Source organism: Eutrema salsugineum, unplaced genomic scaffold (genome assembly GCF_000478725.1).
Source record: "Eutrema salsugineum unplaced genomic scaffold, Eutsalg1_0 scaffold_17, whole genome shotgun sequence".
NCBI lineage: Eukaryota > Viridiplantae > Streptophyta > Magnoliopsida > Brassicales > Brassicaceae > Eutrema > Eutrema salsugineum.
The window spans coordinates 4135206-4155266 of record NW_006256852.1 but is presented as its reverse complement, the minus strand read 5'-3'; the positions used below and the strand labels follow the sequence as shown (position 1 = coordinate 4155266).

Genomic DNA, 20061 nt, shown 5'->3' with positions numbered 1-20061 from the left:
ACGTGGAACATAAGTAATCATTCCAATAGCAAAACATCTTTTCCTTGGTTTAAACATCCGAAGTGATTTATCCTACGTATAGTAAATAGGGATTTCTCCATATATACGTGAGTGTTTTACATTTACCGCCTTTTTTGTTCAACTCAAACCAAGCCGTCATCTTTGTGTTCTTTACAGCTTCCTTATGGATAACCGTTTCTACCATCTCATCACCCTTGAAATATACCAACTGTTTGCCTGGTAAGTGAAATGAAAGGTGTTCAACGGGGGTTGTACAATTGTGGATTGGTTTTTTTAAGATTCGCCATGCAGATTCACACGCAGATACATATCTGTATAATATAATAGTATGTTAGAAGTAAACAACTAACGATGTTCAATTAAATATATAGTTTTTATTCTGATAGTAGTTCAAATATAAATGTTTACAACGAACCTGCATTCGAAGAAGTCTTTAATCTCATTTTTCTTCTTTGCTTGACATTCATGTGTGGAATCACAATGACTGTTATCTCCTCCATCAGCTTTCACATTATGTGCTTGCGAAGGCTCAATCACAAACGTAACACGATCAAACCCTTTATTTATATACTTAAATAAGTATTTAATGGAAGAAGCTTGGTTGCACCAGTCAACATTGATATAAGCTCGATAACGAAGAGACAACTTTCTGTTATAGGGTATCACAAATCTATTATCATATTTGTATCCATTTTTGTCAACGTAATCCTTGAGCTGTGACCTCCTCCTATACAAAAGAAAACCTTCTTTAAAATAGTTGTCGTCTCAACATGCTGTTTAGGATACATTTTTGTACAACTCCCTTGCGACATGCATGGTGATCTTGGATTAATATCACCGCATGGACCATAAATCATCATTTCTGAAACAATTCCATAAAGCTCTGACTCTTCATATCGGTCGGGTATCTTAGCTGATATAACATTGTCGATTTTTTCAGGAGGAATTTTTGAAGTTGGATCTAAAAACAATAGAATATGTGCATGCGGTAGACCCCTCTTCAGAAATTCTATGGTGTACATGGCTGAAATTACGAAAATATATATCAATGAATAAACTGTATAATATTGATATTACAAATGTCACAATTAATGAATGTCAAAGTTACTAACCAGAAACAACTTTTCCTATACCGAGTCTGTTATCAGCAAAATCCATCATCATAGAAGCTAGCTTCATTCTGAACACCCGACAAATTATATCTGGTCTATCATCAAAACTGAGCTTCCGCTCGTTCACATACCTCGTGATTTCTGGCCACTTTGGATTACATGTAAAGGTGATGAAAAGATCAAGGTACCCAAAATGTTTACATATAGACATTGCATCCAAGTAGCATTGAGTCATATATCAAGGTCCACCAGTGAATGAAGGAGGCAAATACGTTTTTCTACCTTGATCACGCAAATTCTTTTTACCTTTATTTGATGCATCTTCTATTGAATCAAGATTTTCAGATCTGAGTGATGTCTGGTTTTTGTCAAGATAGCCGACACGATTTGCCTCTATCATAGTAAAAACATCTACCAGAAACTGCTGTAATAACCTCTTAGCCCGCAGCAAAGTGTGACATTCATTATTTCTCTCCTGTATACGAAATGCAAAAAACTGTCTCATACTAATATATTCTCGTTTCCGTTTTTTCTTCCCAGTCTTTGCAAAGCATTTTTCAATGCGAATATGGAAACCGTCTTCACCATACGGAAATATCAAAGGATACTGTAGAGCAATGTATGAAGGATGAATTTCACTAATCCTTATCAGCTTGCCGCATTGTTTCTGCAATATTATATCACGCTTACACATATCCTCATTCAGATCACCCGAGATCAGCGCAGCCACTTCAGACGCAGTAGGCATATTATATATCCTTGAGTCTTTCTGGCGATCATTTATAAGTCTCATATGAAGCTCCTCGTTGGGATCCATTTTCAATCTGTCTCTAGCAGCTCGAAAATTCTTCACGTAAGGGTTCACCTTATCTAACATCTTAATCAGCTTATTAATTAATTCATTCCTGAATTGTTTACGTTTAGACATCTTCATAGAATTTTTACTTTTGCTGCAAGCAAAAGATATTATTATTAAAATAAAGTAATAATAAATATGAATTCAATCATTACTTTTACCTCATAATGGTCGAACATTTTTGTACTTCTTCATTGGTGTCCACAATAAATAACTGATAAAACTTTGCAACATCACCAGATTTAGGGAGCATACTTCCCATCAGATGATAATTCTCTCCGTTAAGCTGGAACATTGATGGTCCACGTCCCTTTTTGATAGACCTATCTACTTTACCTCCAATAGAAGTCATTGAAAATAGCATATTGTAGGCTCTAACATTCTCGCGAAAATGTTTGCTTAGATCATCAGCAGATGTAAAAATATGCATTAATTCCTCTGGAGAATCTCGAAGGTATGATAGCTTTACTTGACCTTGCGAACAGCACAAAGAAAATATAGGACTCTTTGCTTTTCTTCTTTTGTTTAAACGTTCACCATACCAGAAAATTGCACCACAATAATTACACTCATATGAAGGATAGCTATCATCTTTATATTCTGAATATAAAAGTAGTCCGACATTATAATAAATTAATATGTGAATCACATAACATAAGATTTAGCGTTGGAAATAAATACCTTTATATTCACTGAAAGGATTATTATTATTGGAGAGTCCTACAGAAAACGCTTTCTGCAACATAGTAGCTAAACTCTTGACATCATAAACATAGTCTTCAGGTTCCTCATTGTCAGATGAAGTTTATTCGCCAGCTTCATCCATAATATAGTTTTCCTCATCGGACGAACCATCAAGACTGCTACAGTCAAACCGCTGTTCATAATCATACTCATCTATAAAATATATAATTGTTATTAGTTAAAAAGGTATAAGTGTATATAATTGCACATTAAGTCAATACAGCGTGAAGGTAAATATTACTTTCTGAATCCCAGTATTTGTTTGGGAAGACGACATCATCATACATATCTTTGGTATCATCAACACCAAGACTACTATAATCAACATGTCCTGACAGACGAATGTAAAACAATACGAAATGCAAGTAAACGATATTTTCTGGGCACAAAATTAGTTGCAATATAAATACTTATCTTCACGATGTTGATGGTCGAAAATATTCTCGTTGTAGTTCTGACCAATCTCCTGTTTACATTTATAATATTCATAAGAAGATATAGAATCTGTATTCCGTATACAAGATGAATCTCCATTTTTTAAGAAAACAAACTTGGTTGACTTGTTACTTGACCCACAATTAGTTAACTTCGTCGATGTCAACTGGGATATGTTGCTATATAAATAAAAAAGAAGATTACAAAAACCAATACTTATCAAGGTACATTATATATAAAGGACCATAATATGCCAAACATATATAACTCACATGAAGATAGTGATTCTGGTTGCTTCCGCTTTCTCTTTTCTAATGTGAAAGAATTCTCTTTCCTAGTATAATTTGTTTGAGTATGTAAAGCTGAATTATTGAAAGAATAATGTCGCATACTAAAGTTTAATGATTTATAACCATTTTGTTAACGATAATAATATACGATTTAAAGAAAATAGTTTCTAAACATCAATTTAAGAATACTTACAGTTTTCCAGTCCATCACATAAGGTAGGAGAAAATTGATTATGCGTTCTAGTTATGGATTCAGTATTAGTTCTGTCTACCAAAATTTGTGGAAATAGAAAATGAACTTTGATCTCGTTTTCAAAATGATTATCCACTATATCTGATTTCTGAGTAAACGAATTGGTAGATGATGATCCTGAATTATTAACTTGGCTGCTCCAACCAGACAACAAAGTCTTCTGTTTATTCTTCCGATCAACATGTTTAATCCTAGGCATAATTTAACATCTCATAAAACCTCCTCGTTAAGATCAAAATATAGCAAAAACGGTGGGATTAGGGAGAGAAGATAGACTAAGAATAAAACAAAAGAGTTTAGGTTAAATTTACGGCCGCAAATCCTACAATTGAATCTTAACATTATCTATTAATCAGTTATGATATGTAAAGATTTTTTTATTTCAAAATACAAATTGATAAATGAACATAACCAATTTAAATATATTTATATGAAATTACCATTCACATATATGAATAATATACCATAAATCGAATTATGTACATAACAATTATTGTTACTTGCCATAGATATGAAGCATCTTAAAAACATTGCCATTACAATTTTACGCTGTATATTTGCAAAATATTATAATTTATTAATTGCATACTGTAAATCGTTAAGACAATATATAATTAGGTAATTCACATATTCACTCAATATGATTATATATTATATATGCAATCGAATTTCTCACTATATAAAATATCATTTTTTGTTACAATCCATTCCACAAACATCTACATAAAAAAAATGAATTGAGATTTAAATTATTAATTTACTTAGTTATAAATTAGGAAATGTAAATAAACTAATTCTTTCTGATGTGATCTTTGACAGATGTACAAAAATTATTTACTAGAGAAATATTTTTTTTCTTGGATGTAAATATATTTTTTGTACGTCTATCTGTGGACTACATGAGAGGAATAGTTGTAGATAATTGTATTTGAGTGAAGAAAGTTCCCTTCTACTTTTATTTATAGTCGTAAAAGTAAGGTGACTACTCACATTTCATCTGTGTGTTTTATATTCCCCAAAAGTCTGCTTTAATTAAAACATATTAAGATACAGTTGACTAATTAAGATACAGTTGACTCAATTATCACAAATTTACATAGAATAGCATTTACAAATAAATGAATATATCTTCTATAAATATTGGAAAAAATATTGAAAAATATAAAATAAGGTATGTACTCCGAAGTAAGTGTATGATTCATCTAAAATTTCTTCATCATACATATACTATAGTAATTACTCAAATATGTCACTGCAAAACGTTAGGCAATATTAATTTCGGCCCAATAAAATTAACACGATACACACGAAATTTGTAAAATAATGTACACGTAGTAATGGTTAAATTAAAAGAATAAATTATTAAAGTTCAAGAACAAATGCATGAGTATCATCCGAACAAACTTCCACAAAAAGTTGAACAACAATAGTGAAATAACATGAGAAGATATAAATTCAAATAACCATATTTTTTGCTATATCACGCCCATAACTTTTCCAGATCCATGTGCACGAGCGAGTCCCTTATCAAATTTCCATCTCATAAGAAGGCTCTTGCCTCAGCGTGTTTATCAGCGACTCCTACAAGGTTTACATATAAATATAAACATAAAAGGCCAAATAACGTGTATTAATATATACAATTTATTATATGCAACCCAAACTAATAAATTTCAAAATTATACCTTATTACCAGACAATAGCAAACTCTGATCACCCATATTTTCAAATTCATTCACCTCATCAGCAGATAAAACATCATTTCCTTTCCAAACCTTCCCGACTTTGTATGTATTACTACCACCGTATAGATTTTTTTTTCTCAACACAAATCAGAAACTGAAAAATCTTCCCAATCAAGTTTTGCAGTGCATCAGGAAGGACATCCGGTTCTTGTATCTAAGTATATAACGTACATGACATTTTAAACAAACAAAGTCTTTATATATATATGGTTAAAATTGTATCATAGATTAAGATTTACAATTAATACCTCATCGAAGTTCCCCTTGAGAATTTCATCAGCTTTCTGATTTAAAATATCCTGCGCGTTTCTATCAAAAAGAAAACACTTGATTTTGCTGGTATCGTCCATAACGCAAAGATGAAGTTTGTACCTAGCAATATATAAAGATTCTATTAAAATACTTGAATGCACGGTTAGATAAATAATTAAGACAAATACTAAAAAATAGTAAAAAATTTTACCTCGCATTCACAAAAGACACTTTTGCATCACATGTTTCACATGAATAAAAGGTCTTATTCTTCTTGGTCGTTTTTTGATCTTCCTTCTTTGGAATTTTGTACACTTTTTTACCACACCTAGTGCAAACCAAATAAAACCACGACCAGTCTGTGTCAACCGCGTAGATGGTGCACATGATCTTACATTTCCCAACCTAAAGAAACAAAAATACAAATGTCAAAATTATATAATCTATGACGTTTTCTCTAGCAAAGTTTTAAAATGACATATACCTCAAGAGAATCTCGCAATTCTGAAATAGTGACCATTGGAAACTGATCAAAATGAATCTCATCACCATAAGAAACCCTTTGTTGAGGTTTGTACTCAAGAACGTAATACGTCCGCAATTCTCAGGTAAACTAATAATAATAGTATTAGTTGTATTCGTAATCGTAATGATAAGACATATATATATATATAATATACATAGACAAATTACCTATTCTTGAAGACAATGACATCGGGATCATTCAAATCGATCAGAACCTTCGTTGTTTGACAACTACTTGTTATTTGACGATCACCTACAATATTTTACAAACAAAACAAAACAAAAACAATGGTGTTGTATGAAAAGAACAAATTTATGAATAAACAAAAATTAATATGTACCTTTGAAAACGTTTATTTTCCCAAAATGGATCACAAGAATGACACTTCTTTCACCCGCACTCCGACAAACCGAACAGACTTCCTCACCAAGCTTTCCCCAAAGTGTGCATGGTAAACGTTCATCACTATAACACATATCACATAAAACAGATGAAAGGAAACAATACAAATAAATAAAGTGTCTGTATTTATTTATATATACTCACTTAGCATTTCGTAGAGCGAACTCGAGTTTGGTGGTGTCCTTATTCATAACAAATATTGTTTGCAACTCACATACACTTTCAACTTGTCCAATAACATCTATTTAGGAAATAACGTCAGATAATTATTGAAACTAATATGAATGAACAAATTAAATAAAATATTACGGATAAACTTACCAACCAAAAAAACTCGTATAGGTTACATCATCCAATATTGTAACAAACTCTGAGAAATAAAAAAACAAACTATCTGACCGTTTAGAAGTTTTGCTGACAACTGTAGAAGATGTGAATGACATCTTAAATTGATGTCTGGTGGTCCGATAGTGTCCTGAAGCCTGATTCAATGAAAAGTTCTCTATGAACTTCCATTCACCGACAACCATCATCCGTTCAAAACGATGCAGCAATTTTTTCTTGACAGTTGCGTGGATTTTGGTACCCTGGATGATCAAGAAGTTACAAAATTAAACAGAACAATCAAAATATTAAAAAATAATGTCGATTAATAATATATTGTACCATTTAATCGGTCAGGATGATTTCCAAAGACTCGCCACTCTTGGTTTGGTATTGTTTCCATGTATGAAGCACCTTCACTTGAACCTTCCACCCAGTCCTATAAGGCTTAACGTCAGCTAAAGGGGGTAGCTTTGTTGTGGAAGCCATAAGAACAATGAAAAACCAAAAAAAAAACAGAGAGGAAAACGAAACTTCATGAGGAGTGTTTTGGAAGAAGGAGTTGTATATTTATAATAAAATATAGGTTTTTTGATAAGCCGTTAAATGTTCATAAATTGGCGGCCAAGAATATTCGTGAAATTTAAATTTTTAAAATAGATATGCCAAATATCAAATAACGTTGTTTTTGTAAAATAGTTGTAATTGTCTATATACACGGAGATGCGATATAAACGGGATAAATTCGAAATATCTTATGGTAGAAGTTCAAAGATGAGCACCTATGTATATTATTTCGAAATTAAAGAAATACGATAAGGAACATATATTTACGAGAATATATTGTGTTCAATAAATATGGGAACTAAACCCAAATGAGATATGTGGTAGTGGTTAGAATTGTCTACACTATTATAGTGCGTATTGTTGTAATTTGTAACAATAATTATTGGTATAATTAATAATAGATATCATAACAGGATTTGAAGTAGATTTAATACGCATACGTAATCTTGCAAGTCTATTCAAATGAGTTCGAAAGTTATTGCGAATTTTAGTTTATCTGTAATAATAGGATATTTTGTTTAAATTACGTTTTTATTGAAGAATTGAAATAAATAAATAATTGTAAGTAATAAGAAACGGGTCAAATTAAAGGATTTGCGTCCTTTTAAACGGGTCAAAATAAAGGATGTGGATCCTCTTTGGTTTGAGTTTTTTTTTTGTTCGTGGGATATATTTTTATATAATGACATTTATTGTAATATACCACGTAACACCGAGGTCAATTTCCTAAATGTACTTTTTCTTTAATATTTTAAAATGATTTAGAAGGTCATGAATTTAAAAATTTAATATGGTAAAGTGACCTCTAAAACTCAAGGCTGGCTCTGTGAATTGCTATCGTGGAAATCTTAGATCTAATGTTATGATGAGGTGATATGTATTACGTATGATTTTCTAAGGATCTCAATAAATTCAATAGCATCAAAGTTTAAATCTAATACTGGTGCCTATTTCTAGAAATAAAAATTAGGAATTGTCTTTTTGAAATACTGAAAACCATCGATTGCATGTGTATTTGGTTAAGTGAGTTTTGTTATATGTTTCTGATTCAACACTGTCATTTAAATTGATTTATCCTCTATTTCTCTTAAAATTCTAATTTTGTTATAACACATATCATATATGGACTCTTATACCGGCCCATTAGGCCCATCAGGGCATTGTACTTAACCTAGATTCCCTATGTACTCTATATATACATTCCAGTGATTAATAAAGTTTCTAAGTTTTCACAACACGTTATCAGCACGATAAGACTCTCTGAGTGAAAAACCCGAATAAATCCGGCCACCACCAAAACCCTAAAAGCAAGTCGAAACTTAAAAGACGCATATCTTCCACACCGTGAAGAACCAGAAGACGATCTACATATCAAATCGAAGCCCTCGACGAGACGAATCTACTGGTGAAAACCGTTTGTCGATCCAACGTCGGACGCGCCCTCACGCACACTTACAGTACACGACGATCAACCGAAAAATAAAAAAAACCAGATCCGAGTTTTTCCTTCTTCAACCAGCAGCTTCTCCAGTTTTGGTGATCAATCCTTGGAATTTGTAGCGGCTAACTGAGGTCTATTAGCTCCCAGTTTCATTAGCCTGTCAGAAATCCAAAGGTGGAAAAGGTATCTTCTAAAACTGAGAGCCATAGAACCTGTTGTTTAAACACTTCAAAACCCTATAAAAAAAAAAAAATCAATCTCTAATTGATTGAAAGTGTTTGATACTCTGATGATTGATTGATAACTTGTTGATTGATTGTTTAAATTACAAGTTTATGCATGTTCAAAGGTTTTAAACTCGTTTTATAAAACCCTAATCTACAAAAACCTAACAACCGTTTTTGGCCATGTTTATGGCATAAACCTATTCGATTTTCTTCATGTTTAATAAGCTTGTTGCAGCTTATTTGATTGTTGATTCTCTTGCTTGAAACACTTGATTGAATAAACTAAGAAAATCAACCCTAAATCCTAAGCTTGATTCACGATTTTGTAATCTTCAAAATCGTATACAAAATCGTAAGTCATAATGCTTAAACCCTAGTCCTTTTCACGTGATTTCTTTGTTGTCCTTGTGAAATTATTAAAACCATCGACCACAGATCCTATAGATCTCGAAATCACATCCAAAATATGTTTTCCAAACCGTTAAAACCCTAGATAAAACCCTAATCATATTCGGCTCCCCTAGGGTTCCTCCTAAACCGCCTAAAACCGGCTAAACCTGGTTCTCATTAACCGAAATTATATTCGGCTTTAACCGATTAAATTACAGCTATTAAACCGACATCATGTTCGGGGTAACTAAAACCATACCCTTTAAAATTTACTATTTCCGAGAAAGTTCCCTCTAATAGAAAGTTTCCTCATATAAAAACTTTCCTCATATAGAAATTTTCCCGACATAGAAACTTTCCTCATTTAGAAAATTACCCAAATTAGAAACTTTCCAAATTCAGAAACTTTCCTAAAATAGAAATATTCTCAAAATAGAAAGTTTCATCATCAGCATTCAAAATTTTCTCAAAACAATCCCTAACAAAATCAATCTCATGTTTCAGATGTCAAACATTCAGAAATGTGAATTCGAGGCCCTTCACGTCTCCGGGGATAACTACCTCGAGTGGGCCCTAGACATGCGCTTGTTCCTTGCATCGAAAGAACTCGATGCGTGTATTACCGACGGTAACACCGCATCCCGTAAGGGACAGTCTCAGGCGATATGTCACATACGCCATCATCTGGCCCCGAGCCTTAAGCAGCAATATCTCACTCTTGAGAATCCACTTGAATTGTGGCAAGCGCTGAAAAAGCGATATGACCATCAGAAAATGGTCCAGTTGCCTCAGGCAGATTTCGACTGGAAGAACCTTCGGTTCCAGGACTACAAATCCGTAGATGATTACAACAACGAACTCTTTCGTATTGTTGCCATCCGGAAACTCTGTGGCGAGGATGTGACAGATAATGATCTCCTCGAGAAAACATTATCCACATTCAGCACAGAGAATGTTGTGCTCCAACAACAATACCGTGCAATGAAACACACATTGTACGAAGACTTGTTGTCCTGTCTTCTCCTCGCTGAGAAGAATAACCAGCTGCTTATGAGGAACAGCGCTATGAGGCCCCCGGGATCGGCTCCTGTCCCAGCTTCTCGTCAAGAGTCCTACCATGTTCAACCCGATAGATCCTCAGATCACCGCCGTGGACGTGGTAATGGACGTGGTAATGGCCGAGGACATGGACGTGGAAGACGTGGACGCGGACATGGTCGTGGCAACCGACCTAACCTCAGTTATGGTCCTGGTCGTGGTCGAGGCATCACCAAGCCGACCCGCCACACCAACCCCGATCACTCTGCTTGTACCAGATGTGGGATGTTCAACCACCCAACAAAGCAATGTCGCACCCCCAAGATCCACTGCGATCTATACCAGAAGTACGGAAAAGCTCCTGCTGAAGCCAACATGACTCAGCCAGTCGATGCTGCTAACCTGGAAGGTGACGACCTCCTTGATGATGAGAACACCACAAACGAGCAGACCGACCCCATGGACTATGAAACAGCTGATCTCCTCGATTAATTCAATCATCTGAAACTCTGATACAATTTGATTTTGTTATTTATTTTTTTTTTCATTTTGGGATTTGTTTCATTTTTTTTTCCATTTGCCTTTATTCTCAGACACTGCTTTACTTTATGATTTATCACATTTTCTGAATTCCTCAATACTGAATTCTATCTTCTATTCATAATGAAGCACACCAGCAAATGGAAATCATAGTCGTAGATAGTGGATCCAGCCACACTATCTTAAGAAACAAAAGTTACTTCATAAACCTAACCTATCAAACCGCAAATATTAGCATCATCGCGGGTCCCTCAAACCTTATCGAAGGATATGGCCATGCCTATGTGTTGCTATCAAATGGCACACAACTTGAAATACCAGATGCTCTATATTCTCCTAGTTCGAAGAGAAATCTTCTGAGCTTCAAGGATATAAGACATAATGGTTTCCACATAGAAACCCAAGGTCAAGGGAACAAAGAATCCCTCCTAGTCACTAAAACCGTAGACGGCCATAAACAAATCCTCGAAACCATACCCGCGCTCTCTACTGGACTTTACCATGCTAAAGTCAGTATGATTGAAGCTAATACCACTCTCAAAGCCCGGTTTACTGATTATACTATTTGGCACGACCGGCTCGGTCATCCCGGTGCAAATATGATGCGTAAACTAATTCAAAACTCTCAAGGGCATACCCTCAAAGAAAACCGAGCTTATCCTCAACACCTCATGTGCACAGCTTGTTCTCAAGGCAAAATTGATCACTCGGCCTTCACCAGTTAAAATCTCTAAACAAACACTTCATTTCCTAGAAAGAATCCAGGGCGATATCTGTGGACCTATACATCCATCTTCCGGACCATTCCGGTACTTCATGGTCCTTATAGACGCATCGACCCGTTGGTCATATGTTTGTCTCTTGTCCTCTCGGAACCAAGCCTTCGCTAGGTTCTTGGCCCAAATCATAAAATTGCGGGCCCATTTCCCTGACTTCCCACTAAAGACTATCCGCCTTGACAATGCTGGTGAATTTACCTCACAAGCGTTTAATGACTACTGTATGGCCATGGGGGTAACCGTGGAACATCCTGTAGCACATGTCCATACTCAAAATGGATTGGCTGAATCATTCATTAAACGCATTCAATGGATAGCCCGACCATTACTCATGAGATCAAAGCTCCCGGCCTCAGCATGGGGATATGCAGTATTACATGCTGCTGAACTCATACGCATCCGGCCATCTAGTGAACACAAATATTCCCCATCCCAACTACTCTCGGGTCATGAGCCAGACATCTCCCATCTCAAAACATTTGGGTGTTCAGTATATGTACCCATTGCTCCACCACATCGAACCAAAATGGGACCTCAAAGAAGGATGGGAATATATGTTGGTTTTGACTCTCCCACCATCATAAGATATCTCGAGCCAACCACTGGAGATCTCTTCAAGGCCAGATATGCGGATTGCCAATTCGATGAATCGGTATATCCCTCTTTAGGTGGTGAGACAAACAAGCTGGTCAAAGATCTTTCATGGAATCAAACATCATTAAATTGGCAAGATCCTCGGACTCTAGAATGTGATTCAAAGATCCAAAAGATTATTCATTATCAAAAGCTAGCTAATCAATTGCCAGATTCCTTTGCTGACCCGACCAAAGTAACCAAATCGTACATCCCAGCTTGTAATGCACCAGTACGAATAGCTGTCCCAACGGGACAGACCCAAGTTGCTACAGAGTCTGCACCACCTCTCAAACGGGGCAGACCTCTCGGTTCCAAAGATAAGAATCCCCGGAAATCAAAGAAAGGTGCAATAACCGAAACCGAGATTCCTGCAATATCAGACATAGCCGTGGCTGAGACTCAATCTAATGAACCCTCAATGGAAGTTCGGGACGCCGAATCTCCAGGTTCAGAAGATAACAATGAGATCTCCATCAATTACAATATGTCCGGAATACAATGGAATCGAAAAGAAGTCGACTTAAATGCACTCTTTGCATACAAAGTAGCACTTGATGTTGCGCTCACGCAAGAGGATCTAGAACCCACGTCAATAACACAGTGTACACATCGAACAGATTGGCTAAAATGGAAAGAAGCCATAAACGTGGAGTTAAAGAGTCTCAAACTCAGAAACGTGTTCGGTCCGATCATCCGGACCCCATCACACATCAAGCCAGTGGGCCACAAATGGGTCTTTGTGCGCAAAAGGAACGAACTCGGTGAAGTCGTTCGATACAAAGCACGGCTTGTAGCATAAGGATTCTCACAGAGACCCGGAATCGATTATGAGGAGACTTATTCTCCAGTGGTGGATGCAACAACATTCCGATTCCTCATAAGTCTGGCCATAAGAGAAAATCTTGATCTGCGGTTAATGGATGTTGTAACCGCATATCTCTATGGGCCCTGGACAACGAAATATATATGAGACTCCCAGATGGCATTGAACTAAAAGACAAAAATGCATCTCGAGATCAATACTGCATCAGGCTGAACAAATCCTTGTATGGACTGAAACAAAGTGGGCGTATGTGGTACAACCGCCTCAGCGATTACCTCATCAAAGAAGGCTACAAAAATGACCCCATCAGTCCATGCATCTTCATCAAGAAGTACTCAAACAAAGGATTTGTAATCATAGCAGTATACGTGGATGATCTAAACATCCTCGGAACATCTGGTGAGATCTCCCAAACAGTCGACTGCTTAAAAGCAGAATTCGAAATGAAAGACCTAGGCAAAACAAAGTACTGTTTGGGATTACAACTTGAGTACATCAAAGGAGGAATCCTTGTGCATCAATCGGCTTATATCGAAAAGGTACTCAAGCGATTTAATATGGACCAAGCTCACCCATTGACCAGCCCAATGGTAGTTAGAAGCTTAAGTGATGACCCTCTTGGTCCCAAAAAGGATGATGAAGAAATCCTTGGTCCTGAAAAGCCATACCTCAATGCTGTAGGAGCGTTAATGTACCTGGCTAGTCACACTAGAGCAGACATATGTTTCGCCGTGAACCTCCTCGCTCGATATAGTTCATCTCCAACTCAGAGGCACTGGAACGGTATAAAACATCTCCTAAGATACCTTCGAGGTACTCAAGACTTAGGACTCTTCTATACTAACCAAAATAAAGATGGGTTAGTCGGCTTCGCCGATGCAGGATATCTATCAGATCCGCACACTGCCAAGTCTCAAACTGGCTACGTTTTTACGCATGGAGGAACAGCCATCTCTTGGAGATCAATGAAGCAGACACTCACTGCCACTTCATCAAACCATGCTGAAATCCTAGCCATTCATGAGGCTAGTAGGGAATGCGTCTGGCTGCACTCCATGACTCAGCACATCCGCAGAGATTGTGGTATGGACGAAGACACACAGCCCACGGTGATGTATGAAGACAACGCGGCATGCATAGCTCAGCTCAAGGAAGGATATATCAAAGGAGATCGGACGAAGCACATTCTACCGAAGTTCTTCTCAACCTCAGACTGGCAGAAGGACGGCACTCTCAGCGTTCAGCAGGTCCGATCCAGTGAGAATTCAGCTGACCTCTTCACCAAATCATTGTCTACTTCAACACACCGGAAGCTCGTCAAACAGATAGGAATGTATAGACTTAGAGATCTGCAGTGATGCTACAATCAGGGGGAGTAATGCGTGTTGTACTCTTTTTCCTTCACCATGGTTTTGTCCCACTGGGTTTTTCCTGGTAAGGTTTTAATGAGGCAACATTCCCCATCGCATTATCGAGATCTCGATTGAGTAGCTGACCCGGTTCACTCGTCCAAGGGGGAGTGTTATAACACATATCATATATGGACTCTTATACCGGCCCATTAGGCCCATCAGGGCATTGTACTTAACCTAGATTCCCTATGTACTCTATATATACATTCCAGTGATTAATAAAGTTTCTAAGTTTTCACAACAAATTTATAGATTTGAATGACAAAATTAATATGATTTATACATGTTGGACGCTTCAAAATAATAGTTCAAAAAAATTTCAAGAAACTGAAGAATACGAAAAAAAAATCATAAAACTACAACACACAAAGAAAATTCTATAAATAATCAAGAAGATAAGAGAAGATCAAAATTAAAGAAAAAATGATAGAAAAGACAAAAAAAAGAGAATATGGCAACAAACAAATATACAAAATTTTAAAGATACTAGTTGGAATGATGAATTTAATGAAATATATGTAATAACAAAATATGAAAATGATAAACTGAGAAAATTCAATAATATTGTTATGTGAGGATTTAAAAGAAAAAACTTGAAAAAATGGATGAAAAATGTTATTAAGATTATAAAAAATGCATAATAGTAAAAAAAAGTTATGAAGCTAAAACTAAAATAATATGTTTAAAAAAACAAACAACTGAAGAATAACAAATAAGAACAAGTAAACTATAACACAAAAAGATGGAATACGGTTTTGATACATGAAGTCAATAGAATACAGAAGTTCTCTATCCCAAAAAAGGACAACCATACAAGAAAGTATTATAACTAATACTATCAGACGGTCACCAACAAGATCAAGGCTATGAATGAGAAGAGATCAAAAGAAAGGTCAAATAAATCCTAAATTTGTTGATATCAAAGAAATTAGAAACATATCTATATGGCTTTTAACAAAAAGTTACATGAAACAAAAAAAAATCATACAACAAAAACTTCAAGATGCCAGTACCAACTAATTGCATAAGACTGATCATTAAAAAGGTAAACATATATATGAACCGCTAAGCAAATACATAGATGATTATGAATTTAAGAAACAAAATAAAAACAGACCGACTACATATATATGACAGACATTTCAATTAGTTACGAGACCAAGAAAAAAAATAACATTAGACAGTAAAATATAATTATAAAATTATTTATGATGTCTGCGTGTAGCAAAGATCACACTCTAGTGATAACACCATATTTTAACCAATTTTATAACTTATTTTAAAATTTTATGCAGGTGTTCTAATTTTTTAAAAAATAATTTTTAAGTGATTTCCATGTTTAAAATTTTAAAAGAGTTTTCAGAATATATTTTGGATAAATTCAGATTGTCAGAAGTTTGGAAACGAATAAAGATTTTATCACCGTCCGATCATCCCCAAAATTAGACACATGATAGAGAAAACAACCAGCTTTCGAATGCAATTCGAATGGATGCAATCCAACGGTTAGATCTCCAGATATTCCCAGTGCACTAAAAGTATATAAACACAGCCTTGAGGGTGAGATTGCTCTCAGCCGCGACAGGAATGTTTCTCCGTGGGTGCGACTTCAGCAACCGTGGTGGACCTATTACCAAGCCTTAGAAACCCATTTTCAAGCCCAAGTCATTCCCATCATTTATTCTGCAAACCCAAGACGTTTTCAAATACTCCAAAGACTATATATACCTCTTTTAGGTCATTCAAAGAGGGTGTGACCGATTTTATCATAAGTCTTAGAGAGTTGCAGAATTCGAGGAGGAGACACCGAAAAGGACACCAACGGATCTTCATCTTCACCACTGTTTTTTGTTCTTTCATTTTCTTTATTTCAATATCCAGCAAACTTAAATACTTTTATGATGTTGAAATCAGTTATGTCTGAGTAGTTTTCCAGTTAGGTTTAAAGAGATTTTTCAAAGAGAATTTCATGTCTTGATTTGATGAATTGTTAGATTTAGGATTCATAATCTTCTAGGAGTCTTTTGTTCATTCTTATTCTTAATACATGTTTCTTTTCTGGCTACTTAGAAGCTGATCATAGGTTTAATTGGAGCCACGACAATGTTGTATCGATTTACCTTACCTAGAAGCGAACGAGCGAAATTACTATAGGAGACAAAAGCTATCTATAGAGTATCGTGAGCATAGATGAATTCTGTTTAATTAATGCATTATCTCACTCGCGGCCAGAGACGAAAGCTACTAGTCAAGATTGAATGATTAGTTGGTTAGGATGAAAACAATTGGCTAATCATACCAGTGTCTATTCTAATTCCAGAAACTCCCTAGTAGATTACCTTTATCGATTGGTTGATTAGAGTGATGACAACAGTTGACTAATTATAGAAGTACCATCAAATCTCATGAGTCCCTGCAAACAACCTTAAGCCCAACGTTTAGTTTTTATTGCTTTACAACCTTTTAGTTTCACTTGCTGAAGAAGATTCTTGTGCTTCCTGAAGTTTAAGAAGTCGATCGGGGCAGTCTGAGGCATAATGGACAACTTTATCACATCGGTAACACGTGATTGATGATGTGTCTCTCCTTCCGTAACCTCTTCCTCGACCCCTGCCTCGTCGTCCTCCGCGACCTTGACCTCTCCAATTATTCCAATTACCATTGTAATCGCGGTTTGACTGCCCTTTTGATCTTCTGAGTTTGCATACATGAGTTTAGTTGAATCTTCGTGTGCTTCATCGTCCTCAAAGATCCTTTCCTCATAGGCCTTTAACCTCCCTATAATATCTTCGAAGCTTGTGTTATTAAGGTCCAAGACTTGTTCTAAGGAGGCCACAATATGGATGTATTTTCGAGGTAGGCTCTTAAGGAACTTCTTCACTAGCTTAGAATCTTCAATGTTTACTCCAAGGGCCGTTGATTTCGACGAGATCTACGATAGCTTGCCTAAGAAGTCATCGATGTTTTCGGAGTCTTTCATCTTCAACCGGTCGAACTCCGTCATCAGTGTTTGTAATTAAGCATTTTTTACTCTTTCTGCTCCTACGTATCTCGTCCTGATAGATTCCCAGACCTTCTTCGCTGTTTGTAGTTCACCGACCTGTAGAACTAGTGTCTCGGGTATTGATTGAAACAAGAGAGCTGTCGCAACATTGTTCTTTTCTTCATCTGTGGATCCTGTCTCTATAGTTTTCCAGAACTTTGTTTACTTTGAGGCAGACTCTCATTCGTCTAGCCCATACAGTGTAATTGGTGTTGTTTAGCAGTGGACATTGAATCGTCGAAGAAAATACTCCTCCTTCCTTGGGTTTTTCCATCACATCTACAATATCCCCCAAGATATTGTATCGGATGATCTTCGTCTTTGTTTGTCGGCTAGATTAGGTTTTGTTAAGCTCTGATACCAAATCTAGTTTGTAGTAATCGATTAAGGAATTAAGAACTCAAGTAATTAAGAATAATTCTCTTAGGGTCCAACTGGTGACAATATCAGGAATAAGAGGAATAATAAGGAAAAAAAATAAAAGGAATCATATGGAAAAATTTAAAAGGAATCAATACAGAGAAAGAATGGAACAAATTGTCACAATAAATGGTAACCAAAGACAGGAATGAATATTTTAAAATAATAAATCTTCAACAATTAATAACTTAAAAGAAAAAATGTTTTTCTTGATAGAGTCGATTGTCTACGGCTTTAGCGTCTCCTTTCTTTCCACAATGCGTTCAATAACTACAACATAAGAATCTGCATTATTGATCCATAAAATAGCATCCAACTAATAACTTAGCATTAAGTTTTTTTTATAGAGAATTGACAATATATCAAATAACGTGTACGTTAAAGTAATAGTAGACAAACCTATAACCGACGACGAGAAGCAGGTCTTTTGTTGGACCACAATTCTTGGGCAATATGATCTCGAACAATTTTCATATAAACCTCTGTTGATGTTTCTTCATTTGTTCGTCCATCATCTTCATCATCTGAAAGATTGTTCTCATTTTGATGCATACCATCGCCCATTTCTGCTTCTTCAAAATCAAAATCTTTAATCTTGTTCCACCGAATAAAATTATGAAGTCCCATTGTTGCAAATATAACATTTCTTTGCGTCGAAATATTATACCTTGGAAATTCTCTAATAACCCTCCACTTTTTCTTCCATACACCAAAAGTTCGTTCAATAACTGAATGCAATGATGCATGCCATCTATTGAACATTTCCTTATTATTTTTTGGAGGCTCCTTATTTATAAAATCTTGAAGATGATATCGAGTACCATCTTTTTTTTCTTTCCGATATGGAGCTAAATATCCACGTCTATTTGCATAGCCAGAATCTACAAGATAATATTTTCTGTCAGGAGGTTTAGGAAACATTGGATCATCTCGTATAGCGGTTTCCAGCACTCGTGAGTCATGTGTTGATCCAGCCATTCCAACAAAACAATACGTAAAAAGCATATCGTGATCACAAATTCCTAGGACGTTAAGACTTGCTGTTCTTTTTCGGTTCACAAACCGTAATGTATCTCGACCTGGAGTCACCATAACAGGTATATGTATCCCATCAAGAGCCCCGATACATCCACTGAAATAAGGCCAATACCGTCTATCTCCTTCTAAACTATTGGATATTGCTTCTAACTCATAAGCTGTTCTTGGCCGTAAATAGTCAACAGCCAATGGTACCATTGCCCCAAGAACACAATGGAATTTTCTATATATAGTTTCTTGGGCATGGCCAAATCTTAAACTGATGTCATACTGAGTGTCATTTTGGCCACAAAGAATCAAGAATATTGCAACACTCTCATCGACTTTCATATTATGTGACTCTTGTAATCCATACTTTTGCTGAAGAACTTCACATAAACGGGTGAATGCTTCTGAGCTCATGCGAATAAGAGTACGACAAGAATTTTCGTTGTTGTAGATTTGCCCCCGAATGATTTTCCAACCATTTCCCCACTCTACGTTCATTGGCTTCTTAAAAAAAATCTTTTGGTAGTACTCTAATATAGGATGTATGTACCTTTGAAAAATTTCATCTTCTTCCAATAACATTAACTCTGATAGCTCATCCTCATCTAGATTTTCAACTCCACGTAACCTTAATTCAATAATATGAAGTTCCTGCAAAATTTTAGAATGCATAGTATTATTAATTTAAGTAGAAAATAACTTCAAGCTTGTATTAATTTAAGTAGAAGTAAAAAACACCAAAATTCTAAAGCACGTAAA

At 35.7% G+C, this 20061-nt stretch overlaps 1 protein-coding gene across 1 annotated transcript; it reads right to left on the bottom strand.

The window, feature by feature from the left end:
* Positions 1-2794: 2794 nt before the first annotated feature.
* On the bottom strand, positions 2795-19800 carry LOC112087527. The gene is made up of 11 exons (XM_024157436.1): positions 19398-19800; positions 19098-19322; positions 17274-17636; positions 6781-6877; positions 6575-6699; positions 6402-6486; positions 6193-6321; positions 6032-6113; positions 3154-3199; positions 2975-3064; positions 2795-2886 (listed from the first exon to the last, which is right to left on the bottom strand). The coding sequence occupies exons 1-11, from the start codon at positions 19798-19800 to the stop codon at positions 2795-2797; spliced, it is 1737 nt and encodes a 578-aa protein (XP_024013204.1).
* Between the last annotated feature and the right edge of the window lie 261 nt (positions 19801-20061).